Here is a 14,047-nt window from a genome sequence, read left to right as displayed (position 1 = left end):
GTTTCACCTCTCATCCGAGAGGCTTCTTCAGTTCTAGTGAAGAGTGTGGAAACTCCAGCTTATAAACCTATGTGGGAGTGGTCAGTGCTATTGTGGTGGAAACGACCCTCCCGAGACTCACCTGGCCTCCCCAAACGACAGTCGTTGTGCGGTGTCAGGGAGTTTCAGGGGTGGTCGTTAGGGAGTTTCACCGACCACTCAGATGCTAATGGGCTGTGCTGGCATCAGCCGTTCCACATGGGTCTTTCAGCTGAGCTCTTTGGGGAAGCTTTGAAAGGACTTGGTTGTAAATAGGTGAAAGGAAATGTCGCAGTCCACCTCCTCTGTTCAAAGATGGTTTCTCTATCCTGACTCAGGATAGAGAAACCATCTTTGAACATCTTTATCGATATAACTTCAGGAACACCACAAACATCACGTTTTCCTCCACAAATTTTTGGAATTAATTGTTGCCATGCTTTGTTTTGTTATGTTGTTGTTTTTTTTTTAAATTATCGAACATAATACTAGCTCCAAAAAGTTGAATTTCACAATGAGGCTGCTTTTCTTTATTGTTGATGCCCGAGTTTTTCCTCAAAATCACACATGGGGGGGGGGGGGGCAAAACAACAACAACAAAAAAACACCACTTGATTCTAGAATTTATATTATAGAATATTAGCAAAAAACCTTCAATGAAATAGGAGCAATAACAAGATTCTTAAGTAAATCCTTGTTTTGTTTTTTTTAGTTGTTTAGCTAAGCGGGCTGATGAAATGACTCTGAATGACCACTGGGTGACACTGTTGTGCTGCAGTCACATACTGAGGATTTTATGCCGAGCCTCTCCTGGCCCACGCTGTTAATTTTGGTAGATATTTATTAATTTCATGTAAGTCAAATGTCTCGGTCATTCATCCTGTGTTTATTCATCTAGTTTTCCTTAAAAGACAGTCCACAGTTTGTGGTGACCTTTAATGTGTGTCTCCAAGTTTTGGGCAATTCAGTCGGATTTAGTTTTTATTCTTTTTTGCAAAAAAAGCATAATGGTTTTCGTCACATCCGAGTTGATTTTTGCCTTTGCCAAGTTTTTGTTCAGATCCGTTCAACATAGCGAAAAATTGCATTTTTTTTTGGTGTGTCTGGGCGAGCTCGCTTGGGGGAGGGATACGCTCCCAGGGTGCTCTCTGGTTTTAGTGGATGAAATCCCTCTGAATTTTAGTCAATTCGGTTGTTACATTTCTAAAATCTGAAAAAGGATAAACCAAGATTTTTTGTTTTTGTCTCCTTCTATTATGCATCTATTATGAAGCCTCCTTCCCTTTTTCTAACTCCTACTGTGGACAGAAATGTGATTTGATTGATTTAAGAGTTTTACACCTACTGGCAAGTGTGTGTGGCGAGATACACTCTTCTGTGGCCCTGAATCGCCGCAAACCTCACACTTCATTATTAATCATGCTCGTCTGCCTTGAACCAACCTCATGGTGTAGAGCAAAGTGCCGTCATCTTTGAGCCTCAGCAACTTGTTAGGCGTTGTCATGTTGTGAGCGATTGACTTCTTGCCGTTAAGGAAGAACGTGTCTGGTGTCCAGATGTTGCTGGCCAGCAGGTTATTTAACGGCAGCATCTCCATGGGCCCTTTAAAGCACAAGCGCTCATCCTTCCAGCTTTGGCGGAAGAACACGTCGATGGTGTATTCCTGTGGAAAGGAGATTTGAGTTTGTCAGAAGAGGCCAAAAGAAATTGACTATTATTAGATATGCGATGGGTGCTTTTCCCTTCAGAGGTTGAAATCTTACTTGAAAACTGCGGAAGAAAAACTCATATAACTTGTTTTGTTTAAACCCTCCAACCACATAAAATGGTCAACCTCTGTGTTTACAACTGTAGTACATCCTTATGCCATCATAAATACTCAAGATTCATGGTGGTCAAACATCGCAGTGCAGGAATCCATCATAAATCTGCTCGTGCGTGAAATATTGACTGGCTCCAAGCAAAAAATAATAATAAAAAAAGAAGAAACACTGGCGTATAAACATTTATGGGCCACATTTCATGTATCAATCACTTGTCAATACCTTTTTCGAGTCAATCATAGGAAAGCAGCAGGTTTGATCAGTGTTTTGTCAAAGCGCCAGTGATGTGACGAGCTGTACTAGAAGATGTAATGAAAGAGCAGATTTAATGCCTTTTTCTTATCCAGATGAAGCCTTAAATTTCATAAGAGAGTGGATTAATAAGGGGATGAATCATTTGGAACAAGTTGGAAATGGGTAGTCACATTGCATTAAATCTTAAAAGTTTGAGTCAGCCACTTTTATTTGAGCCAAAAATGGCCGATCCATAAACCCGGACAGGACTGTGTGCGCGCGTTTGTCCGGCTTATCTTCGGTTGTGCATCTACAGTGTTTGCTGAACATCTCACCATCTCTGTGTCCGACACCGGCCCAAAGCTGGTGACAAAAATGTTTGTTTTTATCTCCGTCACGTTCTCTGTGGAGAGAACAGAGTTGAGAATGAATGAATGAGCACATTAATGAATGAATAGAGTGCCACAGGGATGAGGATATCTGTAGGCCAACCCAGAGGTTAGCCTACCCCGGAATTGCTGGGACAAAAAAGCTAATGGAATTCGTTGTATAACCATAAAGGAGAGGAGCAGCCTCAGAGGATGGATCCCAGCATGCTAGCAGCTAGTGACAGCTATGATGTCACAACATCATGAAGTGCACATAAAGGTAAAGGCAAAAACTAGTTTTTTTGTCCCAGACATGTTTGTGACACAAGCGTGTAGGGCAAGTGATCAACTCCTACAGCCAGCCTCTAGTGGCCACGTTTAGGAACTGCAGTTTCTAAAGCTTGAGTGTGTGTCACTTCAATATCAATTTAATGTAGAATTCTTAATTTTATGGTTAAGTAACCAAAACAAAACGTCTATCAGATGTCATTACTTTCATGTCCATATGATGTGAAAGTCAGCATCAGACATATTTTGTTGGATTAAATCCAACATGAGATGTCAACCTGATTTTCAACTTCCATTTAATAATTCCACTGTTTGTTTGTTTTTTTAAATTTTGACATTTAATTGATCTTTGCTAGAGCTATATAATTGCTAAATAGTATTTTTCCATAGTTTTGGTTACAAATAATCCTTAATTACATTTATACTCATCTGCAGATTCGTTCCCGGATCAATTACTTAGTCAATACTGTATTCTCAACAGGTTTCCAGTGGCCATGTTGAGAATAAAGCAACAATACGACCTCTTCGTCTGTTGTATGTAAAAAAAAAAAAAAGGTTCAGTTTAAAGATGATATGAAAGGGACAAAAAGACACTGGTGAGGCAGTTCTGTGTAAAAATGATCAAAATATGAACACTCACAGGTGATCTGGCTTTTTTTGCAGCTTTAGTTTGAGGAGGACACACCAGCTTGCCCAATCTAAAATGATATACACGTCTCTTCTAACTTTGCAGCCTGCAAATGGTTTCATCAATACCAAAACCGATCAGTGGGAATGATCGGTTTTGGTATTTAAAAACCTCACGTTGTGGTTCTGGCCACAGAGTAAATCAGGACAATCCTCAAATATCTGTTGATGTGCTCCTTATGCCAGGAGGTTCTATCTGCACAATTGGTTCAGTCAGGCTGGTCGTGCTGTGGAGAGCAGCTTGTTGAATGCTGAATGGAGGCTTGAATCTTTTGCTGGTATGTATTTATAGGCCCTCTTGTCAAGGGTAGCAACCGTTACCAGGATGTGAGAGCATGCTTTCGCATCACATCGGGTGTTTGCTGTGAAAAAACCTTAGTATTTTTCCCTTTTATGGGACAAATATGGCATGTATGTGGGAGACACAGTGAGACACGGAGCAAGGGAGTCAAAATAAATAGCTGGAGTCATTACACATGGGGGTATAGATGTAGTCAAGGCTGACAAAAGTGAAAAGCTTTCATTTCAATAGCCACCGAGAGAAAGAAAAAAAAGTCTTTGAATAGGAATGCGTCGGCTCTCAAGGTTATCTCCTGTTGCCAGGGTGAAGATCGAATAAAACGCCTCTGAATTCAGGTGGCGCTGAGGACGCCTTGATTGATTTACTCTCCCTGCCAGGGGGGCCATATGAAGCACGGCTCAACACACGCTCACCTCTGCTGACATGAGAACATTTACCATGAGCCAGTGCATGAAATTGAAGCGGGGAAACTGGCTAGCACGCTTTGAGATTTTTTTATGAAAATGGTTCTGATTTCCGCGAAATAAGCAGGAAAAACAAATGTTCCCAGCAAACCTCCAAGTCCAGGCCGAAGCCTGTTGTCGTAGCCATCAAGGAGCCCATCCAGAATCCTGGTGAACACCGTGCTGTTGTCATTGGCGGCCGCCTCCTTCTGAGCCTCTGACGAGGACAGACAGAAACTAGGGGACAAAAAGGAGATCAGTGAGACTGAAGAGTAAACCATCCTCACGTGAGTGAAAGTGCAGGATCCTTTAGGAGAGAAATAGAGCTAAAAGTTGGGATTCAAGTAAATCATCTTCTTCACCAAATCTGGTGAGAAAGACACATCACCCCAACGCTACAATCCTGCTCTTTCACACAGAACACTGTGTTCATGCTCAGGATCTTAAAGAGCCACACTGTAGAAAGGTTACAAGCGGGATTTGAGATCGAAAAACCACTGATGTGCCGGGATGAGAGTGGTGATTTAATGACAGCACTGCCAGAGATCTTTTTGCTCCTCTTGAGTGCAGGGCAGCCACTTAAGCTCGGATATATGCGATCAATCAGAGGAAGCAGAGCTGGCAAGAATGCTGAGCAATAAAGTGTGTGTGATTGCTTCATCTGCAATTTTGTTAATGAAACTCTGAAGTTTGTGACGATACCTGCCATTGCATTGGGAAATTAAGATGAACATTATTTTGTTTTGCTGTTAAAAAGAAGGCAGGAATTTAAATAGTCCGAATTGTACAAAAACCAAACCAAAACAAAACAAACCCTTACCCATTTTTGCATCCAAACAGCAGGAGGGAAAGAAGCAGCCAAGTCATGACTGAAATCCTGCTCACTTTGTTGTATGGAGCTGTAACACACATCCACATATAGAAAATGTATAGATGTCAAAGACTGAATGATCAGAAGGGCAAGGTAAGGTACCCCAACTCACTAAACCAAGGAGTGGGACAATGAGACCGCAATCTGTTTTCACATCTAGAAATCTTCAACTCTTCAAAATATCTGTGGAAGAAAAACTACAGATGTTTTTTAAATGTCTCCTGCAGTATGGCCCTGTTGTGTAGCCTAAATCTTCCACTGCGATTACATCCAGCGCATTTTCAATTCACCACCCCTCTCCCTCACCTCGCCCCCCCCCCTATCACCAGCAAAATCATTTAACTGCATTTTTCTTTTGCCAGATACCAAGAAAAAAAAGGAGGAAGAAGGGGAAAAAAAGGGGGGGGGGGTTGGGGTACCTGAATATAGCTCCATGAACGCAGGGGTTTATTTCTTGGCTTCCTCCCTCCACACACACACACACTGGAGGATGAGGGTCGGCGGATGAGAAACTGCAATCACCTAATCCCCGCGCTGGTCGCTTGTCTCCCCTCCCTCTGTTTAGCCTCTTCACCGCGGGTTGCTGCTCTCTCTCTCCCTCCCTCTCTCTCTCAATCATCGGGTCCCCGTGTTGTAGTCTCCTGCTGCGGGCTCCACCGCCGTCCTCCGTCACTGCTGCCTGCTGCACCGCGTCTTCTCCTGCATCGCCTCCAGAGGTGTTGCGGCATCACACGGGCTGCCTCCGCGCTCTGGTCCGGCAGTCTGGGAGCAGACTGGAGTCACTCCACATTTTTTCGGTGTCTTTCGCTTTAACGCCTACTGCCGGTGCGAGAGAATGGAGTGCTGCAATTGTGGTTAATAATTTGACAAGAAATGCTCCCCATTGGTGGGATGGGAGGAGGAGGGGCACCCGCGGTGCTCCGAGGGGGGGGGGGGGAGGCAGATGTTAATAAAATCAGGTGCGGGTTTTAATCCCCAGCGTAAACTTCCACAGCAAAACGCTCTCTCTCTCCGTGACACCGCTTCCCGGAATTGATTGTCCAGCAGCCCTATAACTCACACCCGGTTCCAAATGTGTTAGCTCATTAAGTAATGTTGGGTAAAATGTGTGCTGTCCAGCCCACTTTAACTTTTAGCTAATTGGAAGCTAGGCTACACATCTGTTTATCAATTACTTTGAGCCACTTTGTCACTACTTGCCATTTTTACATCACATTTTGCTTGATTTTTCAATTGTGTATAAACGTTTTTTTTTTTTTGCCAACACCTTCAGTCACGTATTCACTGCTTCTCTAGTTAGCTAACCTTAGGCTAGGCTATATATTTAGCTACGTTAAACTGATAACGAGTGCTAAGTAGCCATTACTCCCCCCATTGCTCCCTCAATTTTGTTAGACTTTTTATAAGTGCTGTAAAAATTGTTTCAAACTTTTACAGCTTACAAATGCTGCCACGTACCTTTGCCTTCTCAACTGCACCAAAATGTGTGCTAGGCACAGCTTAGGCAATCACGGGTTAGCTATTCTCGCTACGTAGCCACAATTTAGCTACATTTTCACATTTGCTCCTTTGAATTTTTTGACCTTTTTTTTTTTTTTTTTTAAAAGACTGAGCTACTTTTACACCGTTCCTTTACATTTTTGCTTTTATAACTTTTAACATTGATTTATCTTTTTTAAAAATATATAAACTATCAAAAGGACTCCTCGAACCTATATTTTTTTCTGATGAGGTGGCAATCATTTGACTGTGGAGCCATGTGTGTGTGTGTGTGTGTGTGTGTGGAGGGGGGGGGGGCTCATAGGATAATGACGGACTCCTGGGTGTAAAATAATACCATGAAGGCAGCAAGAAGGTGTATTTACGAGGCTTTTTAAACACATTACCCTGCTTGTTTATCCCGGGTAGCCTGCTGCTGCATTTGGACACAAGTTGCCATGAAAGCAGCAGAACTCATTATCATCCTGACGATTGCCAAAAGAGGGTAGCCGAGTTCCACGTTTAGTGGAAGGTAATTAGAATCAGATATTTAACCGTCCTCCGCGATCCTAAATCTATGTGTGTGTGTGTGGAACTGTCCGTCCTCCCCTCTGTGTGTCCCCCTCAGGACAGAGCCTGATTACAGCACCACGCATGGCGCGGACAGCTCCTGCCGAGAGATGACGGCTTGGACGTGTGTGTGTGTGTGTGTCAGAGAGTGTGAGAGAGAGAGAGAGCGAGAGAGAGAGAGTGTGAGAGAGAGAGAGAGCGAGAGAGAGAGAGAGAGAGAAGGGTGAAAGGGTATCCCATAGGAAATTGAATGCCTTTCAATATTTATCCTGCAGGCATCTCTTGTTTTAGATGCCTGCTTTCCCCCAGGCTGAATACATCGAGATTCACGGATCAATGACATTCTTTTGTAATCAAACGTGAAAACATGAAGCACCAAGTGTTACCTGAAGAAGAGAACACGTGATCATTCACCGCCCTTGGTTTTTTTTCCCCCCTTCTTCCTCTTCTTGCAGGAACGCTGTTGACGGAAACAAGAAGTTGTTCGCCATCTATGACACAAGGTAGGAAGAACCCGCGTCTCATTAACGAGGCTCCTAATTAGTCAAACACTGACTCCACTAGTTCCACAACTAAATAATTCATAGTTGTACCCTATAACTTAGATCAAGGCAAGAGGCCATTAGAGACAATTAACAGGCCAATCTATCACAAGCATCGATTAATGGGTTGATAAATGCAGCCCCCCCCCCCCTTCAATATTGTTCAGGTCCCGCCATTTTTACACAGAGCAGAGGAAGGGGATTGGCGCAGACGGCGTGAGGAGCACTGTAAAAAATGTCAAGTTTTAAAAAGGCAATTTGGTTCAGGAGGGAGTCTTAAATGTTGCAGTTCAATGTCGGCAAACACATCCGACAGAGGGACGCGTCTCAGGAGGTTCATGAGACGCCGAAGCAGACGACTGGGAGGCCAAATAGAGAAGACATTCACGTGCTAAACGTCTCAAACTCCCACCAGGAAAGTTCTGGAGAGCTCTGATAAAGATGAAGAAGTTACATCTTGCAAAGGTTTTCTTGGGGGGGGGGGGGGGGCATATTTGTAGTTCTCCTGTAGGAAATGGCACTCATCCCGGTTATTTTGCCTGATGACGTCATGGACTGCAGGAACCCCTTTAAAAATTCGTGAGATTGAAAAAAAAAAACTCTGGAATGACGGGTTGATGCATGGATGCATGGAGAGAAAACACAAGGCTGTTCTTCCTTCTTGGTACTTGGAGATTGGGTTTCTTGCTATCTTTGGAAAAGCAGCATTTTGCCGTCTTGAAACAAGTCAGAACGAGTTAATTATTTTGGTTATCCCGAGAAAACGCGCTTATTGAGACGAGATCTTGAGTTTCCAGAAATAAAAACGTATGAAAGAATGACAATTAACAACCTCGGTGCAGACAAATACGGAGTTAAAAAAAGAAAAAGAAACATGATACAAAAATGTAATTCTCTCATTAGGGCACAGAATCTGAAATTATTGGTGCTTATAATCATATTTTCAATGTAGGTGTCGGGATATCACGAGTGACTTATGGCGTAATCTCAAACTGACGCAACTTGTTGAGTTTTTCTTGCATTTTTTTGTGTGATTTCTCATTAAATCCGCTCACTTATCTCAGAATAAGGCAAAATTTTAACGTGAGACCTCGAAGGGACGAGATCTTGAGATGATGACACATAAAAAAACACATCATCAAGATCACGGTGAACACGACTGGAGCTGATACATGAAATATAGAAAGAGGGAAGTATCATGTATTCTTTAAAAAAAAAAGAAGAAAAAAAAAAGCCCCCGGTTGCTAGACAAGAGCTGCAGCTCCAGGCGGGTATTTTTTACAGTGTTGGGCTCCATCTCTCATCTGAAGGAGCCGAGTGCCTCCACCGCCACCAGCAGCAGCAGCAGCAGCAGCAGCATCCTCGTCCACCCTCCTCATCAACATGCGCTTCAGCCTCTGAATGCTCCTGCAACAGTCAGAGCCGAGCGGAGCCAGTGCTCATACCAGGGAGGCCATGTCAGCGCGTATTTCATATCTGAGTCCAGAAAGACGCTGACTCCCCCCCTCACCTCCTCCCTCCCTCCCTCCCTCCCTCCTCCTCCCCTCCGTGCACTCTCTCTTCTCGGGCAATCAATGGATTTACTCTGATTTGGAGAGCGGCTGTTGATTGGAGGGGGGCTCTTCGCTGCTGTTGTAAACAAGGAGGAAAAGCAAGAAAAAAACAGGGGGGTGATGTTGACTTTGCGGAGGGTTCGTCAATTTCGCGTCTTGTCCGCACTGATTATCGGTTCTATTGTGTGTTGCGCGAAAAGGTGAGTGCTCTCTTCTTTTTTTGTATCATCTGGTCAAGTCAAGGTTACCGTTAAGACAGAAGTCAAGGTGATGTTGTCTGTGTCGTTCCAGCGTCAATGAACCGGGCAACATGTCTTTCGTGAAGGAGACGGTGGATAAACTACTGAAGGGCTACGATATTCGGCTGAGGCCAGACTTTGGAGGTATTTAGCCCCATTAATCCCGCTCCTCGCCGGCAGGCAGCTTTATTTTTGGCGCCATTCACTGTGTTGTGGTCAGGTGTAGAGGTGTGGGCCTATATACATAATGTGCTGTTCAACCTCTTCCAGGGGCCCCTGTTGCAGTCGGGATGAGCATTGACGTGGCCAGCATAGACATGGTGTCAGAAGTCAACATGGTGAGTGGACTGACATCAGGCACACGTCCGCTTTCAGGGGATTATGTGATGGGTGTCCTGCAAGACCGGCTGGAAAGAGTCTTACAGGTTCCTTGCAAGTGCAAGAATTAAGTCCAAGTGATTTAAAAGGTATTAAGCCTCGCTATCAACAGCCAGAGGTGGCGCTCACTTTGCTCTGCTTGTTAACCTCTGAAGCCAGAGTTAACAGGAGCGGCGTCCCAGGAGGCCCACTGAGCTGACAGCTATCAGGGAACTCTGATTGGATTTGCTAATATGCTGCTTGCTTGTCTTGTGTTGACACGTGCATCCACACGCAGACAAATCACTTCAGGCTCTTTTTCTTCTTCTTCTTTTTTTTTGTATTCTTAAAATATCAGCAGACAATGACCCAGATTGAAATGAGCCACTGGCTGCATCTCCTTCTTTTTTTCCTTGTCTTTTTGCAAATCAAACGCATCTGCTCAGGTGATTGCGGGGCCACTGTAAAGCCTCATATTTGAGATCACGGCTGCTGCAGTCATGAGGAGTCAAATTCAGGTCAGGCATGCAGCGGTAGTTTACATCTCCAGATGTGTGTACACTATCAACCCATCAGAAAGTCACTGCACATGTGGAGGCTGAGCTGTATTGACTACTTAGGAGGAAAAGGGGTTAATTTATGCAGAGTATTAGAAAACAATCATCATGTATCTGGTGGGATGTTTGTGTGTGTGGGATGGCAGTGATCAATACTACAGTAATGACTCAATGATTACTTCATCGGGTGATTCCTGCTTTTGACTCTCTCCTGCCCGACAACCTTAGGAATGACCAGTGCATGAAAACCCATCAAGAACCACCAAAGGGGGGCAGTTTTTTTGGTTTGAGCATCCAAACCTCAGAGAACAAATGTTTGGATCAAAAATAGTCATGTAATAAAATGTCTGTCACAATCACATCTAAACAAAACCGTAGGAGCCTGAGACTGTTTCAGGCTCCGAGTTTTGTTCTAAATATAGAATTCTTCATCAAACAGGCTTTTAGCTGGTGAGCTAAAAAGATAATTTCGAACCCTTCATGTGACGACTTCTTGGAAGGGGAGAAACTGAAACCTGTTCTCGCTCTTAACTTTAAGGATTTGGTTTTTTTTAAATGTGATTCTAAATAAAGCCCGATGGATATCTGTTGGACAGTCGGCCGATTTTAGCCTTTTATAGATATAATGTATAAGACTATTCAACAATATAGTGTTGAAATTAGCTCTCCTATGACAAAACTGAACATAACAAATATAAATAGTGTAATTGGATCAAGGCTACATGCATTGATAAATGCAGTGTGATAAAAATGACACTTGCAATGGCATTTTTAGAGCGATTATGTATTCAGTTGTGTTTATGAGGGGAAAGCACACATCAGCAAAAGAAATTAGCAGGCGCTAATAAGTGATTTGCTTCAGGTTCATTGCATCTGATGGTAAATGAACGCGTGCATTCTCACACACATACATCCGTCCTCCAGGGTAATCTATTGTACATGCTAAACATCTTTAATGATGACATCTAGACCCCAGTTTCAGCTGAGGGTGTTGGAATGTGAACTAAAACAGACGTGACGTTGCATTGTTTAACATCCTAGTCTCCAAGTTAAATACCTGAGATAGTGCTGTATTTCAACTGCCTGTTCACGTTTTATTATCATATTGTGGTAAGTGCTGGTGTGTCTCAACAGCAGTTGCTAACAAGGGAAACCAGAGGTTGTATGTGGTCAGACAAAAAAACAGCAGAAACAGAAGAAGCGAGACGCCCAGTTGAAGTGATATTCAAGTCACACATCTGTGGTACAGTTCAGTTGTAGCATAACGTTAGCTTCATCTTTCTAATGATCGCATGTAAGGTTTTAAGTATTATAAACTATGGTGTTCATTTCAGATTATCTTGCAAAACAGAAACATTACAATCTCCTAAACTTGTTTGCCACAGTTTATTTTCAACAGCAATCCAAAAGTATAAAAATCTCATTGGCTTTTGGTCCGGGTTCCCATGGTGATGCTAACTCAGTGGGAATTCCATATCGTATCAGTGGATTGTAATGCTACTAGGGCTGCAACGATTAGTCAACGTTGTCGACAAAAATCGATGATAGAAATAGTCGACAATGGAATTCATTGTAGACTATTTCTATTGTCAATTATTGTCGCCAGACGCGTTTTTCCAACAGATCGGGGCATCTCACTTGATTATAATCTCTGCCGAGAGTCGCTCATGCGCAGTAGCGTCTCTGTCTCTGAGCGGTAACATACAGAAATGGCGGCGTCAACATCAGGTACGCGTACCAAAACTTCTAAAGTTTGGGAGCATTTTAGCCTGGATACGGCGAATAAAAAGACTACTGGTCAAGGTTTGCAAAGCAGACCTTGGTGTCATGGCAGCACCTCGGTGATGCAGCAACATTTAAAGAGAAAGCGCGTCGGGCAGTTGAACGAAACGGTGTCTGACTCGCCTCGCTGAGATTCAAGCCAAGACGGTTTTTATGACACACACTACATTTTATCAGCGTATTTTCACTATAAAAGAGAGCTCGAGCGTTATGCCAGACTGTGCCTGACCAACGTCTTTTAAATTCATGAATGTTCACGAAAAGATGTATTTTTCATTGTACCCAACTTTCTTGTGTTCTTCTTCGTTAGTTGCAGCCCTAATTGCTGCATGGCATAGCTTGGCTTCACAACGGCAATATTTAATGTGGTTGATGATATCACAAAAGTGATGCCACATTATCATAAAAGTCCATCATTTTCAGGAACCCCAGTGGAAAAGTAAAGGCTACTCATATTTGTAATAATAGTGTAAACCCTCTTGATTTAATGGTGCCGTTACACTAAAATCTCGTGAGCCAAGACTTCAGCTTGCAACATGAACCAGCGAGCGAGGAAGGTGATTCTCTGGAGAGCACAGGAAGGCAGCTGATCAAGCAAGATCACATGTAAACTGATGATTAATTAGCTCTCTCTCTCATTGCCACCACAGTACCGAGGGACTACACATATGCATCTGTGCTCGCTACTGTCGGCGGACAATTAACGGGCTGCATTCCAGCATTGAAGTCAAAACAAGACTGATCAAGCTGCTTGTTGTTTTTTGCACCAGTGTTTGACATTTGCTGGATGCTTTTCATCCAACCCCGAGCTACAACACTGGCTTTAGCAGAGGGAGTTTGCCAGGGGGAAATGGATAATGAGTGTTTTCGTCCCGGCAGTGACAGTGCCATGCTTTATCCAGCGAGCAGTGGAGCGCCTCTTTTGTAAAGAAGACCATTTCAAGTTGTTACATGCGCCATCCTGCATTCATTTCAATACAATTTTAGCGACTGAGCCCACTTCACCAGCCGAGTAGAACGCCTCACGGGCACAGCTACTTTAAAAGTTAAGGGTTTTGTTGAAACAAGTAGTGCTTGCTGTGCTGAAATGAAGCCTTGATCCCACTCAGCGTGTTTCACAAGGAACACAAATTTGGCAGATGAAGGAGGAAAACAATGCTGCCAAAATTCGGGCTTCATGTGACACTCTTTTATACAACGAGGATAAGAGAGATACTGCAATTAGTGCAGGAGTGTAAATAAAAGATGTCAGTGATGCGTACGAGCTCGGTTGGAGAGGCTGGTGGTCCTGTTAGGTAAGAGTCTTTCTGGGGGTGTTGAGTCAGATTTAAGGTGAAGTCAAGGAGCATGAGGTTAACAGTGCTGCAGATAAATCAGTAGACAAGGCGAAGCCGCGGCATTGAATGTGGGGTTAAGGTGGAGGGGAGGAAATAACAAATGACTTCTATTAGCAACTGAGCAGAAAGAACAAGGGGAAGGGGGCGGGGCTAATACAGTATCATTATCTCTTGATTGCCAAAGAGAGGCTGGCTGGAATGTTAATTATCTGTGTGGAAGATTCTAGAATGTGAGGTCAGGATGATGTATTTTTGTAGAAAGGAAGTTGGCATCACCATAGGTTCACTTGACCAAAATGATTTTGGAGTATTGTTGAAAATACGCTCTGAAGTAAACAAAAGTTTAGGTCATCATGATATCTTCACAAATGAACAACACTCATTATTTTTTTTACATGTAAATGCAACCACCAGAACAACAAAGTTAGTGAATGCTACATCTGTTAACAAACAACTCCAGTATTGTGGCTTTTTTAGGCCTGGGCAATATTACTGAGAAATCTTTGATGACAAAACATTGAATTTCAGTTGGTATCAGTAATAACTGAAAAATGCTAATGAGAAATATTTCATAAAGACCCAGATAAAAGTTTCACCA

At 43.2% G+C, this 14,047-nt stretch overlaps 2 protein-coding genes across 8 annotated transcripts in view; one reads left to right on the top strand and one right to left on the bottom strand.

Annotated features, from left to right (window-relative positions):
• The window catches only part of LOC147272631 (gamma-aminobutyric acid receptor subunit alpha-5-like), an 81,093-nt gene that overhangs the window by 22,284 nt on the left and 44,762 nt on the right, over nt 1–14,047 (bottom strand). The window contains exons 2-7 of one of the 5 annotated variants that reach the window (XM_086198568.1): nt 7,469–7,573; nt 5,556–5,741; nt 4,983–5,061; nt 4,275–4,399; nt 2,411–2,478; nt 1,461–1,681 (exon numbers count right to left, since the gene is read on the bottom strand). In XM_086198568.1, coding sequence (XP_086054694.1) covers nt 1,461–1,681; nt 2,411–2,478; nt 4,275–4,399; nt 4,983–5,061; nt 5,556–5,741; nt 7,469–7,573 — 784 coding nt within the window. Of the gene's footprint in view, nt 1–1,460; nt 1,682–2,410; nt 2,479–4,274; nt 4,400–4,982; nt 5,062–5,452; nt 7,425–7,468; nt 7,574–14,047 lie in introns of those variants that run through there. The other 4 variants (XM_086198587.1, XM_086198597.1, XM_086198578.1 and 1 more) reach the window with 4 other exon arrangements.
• Nucleotides 1–14,047, top strand: part of LOC147272632 (gamma-aminobutyric acid receptor subunit beta-3-like) — a 61,620-nt gene that overhangs the window by 15,116 nt on the left and 32,457 nt on the right. For 2 of the 3 annotated variants that reach the window (XM_086198628.1, XM_086198619.1), the window contains exons 2-4: nt 7,538–7,585; nt 9,469–9,560; nt 9,687–9,754. In XM_086198628.1, the coding sequence (XP_086054754.1) occupies nt 7,538–7,585; nt 9,469–9,560; nt 9,687–9,754 (208 nt within the window). Of the gene's footprint in view, nt 1–7,537; nt 7,586–8,925; nt 9,378–9,468; nt 9,561–9,686; nt 9,755–14,047 lie in introns of those variants that run through there. The other variant, XM_086198637.1, reaches the window with a different exon arrangement.

This window comes from Aulostomus chinensis, chromosome 1 (assembly GCF_037954235.1).
Source record: "Aulostomus chinensis isolate RoL2024-O1b breed Wild chromosome 1, RoL_Achi_v1.0, whole genome shotgun sequence".
Classification (NCBI taxonomy): domain Eukaryota; kingdom Metazoa; phylum Chordata; class Actinopteri; order Syngnathiformes; family Aulostomidae; genus Aulostomus; species Aulostomus chinensis.
Note: the sequence above shows the minus strand (reverse complement) of the source record. Positions and strands in the feature narration are given on the sequence as shown.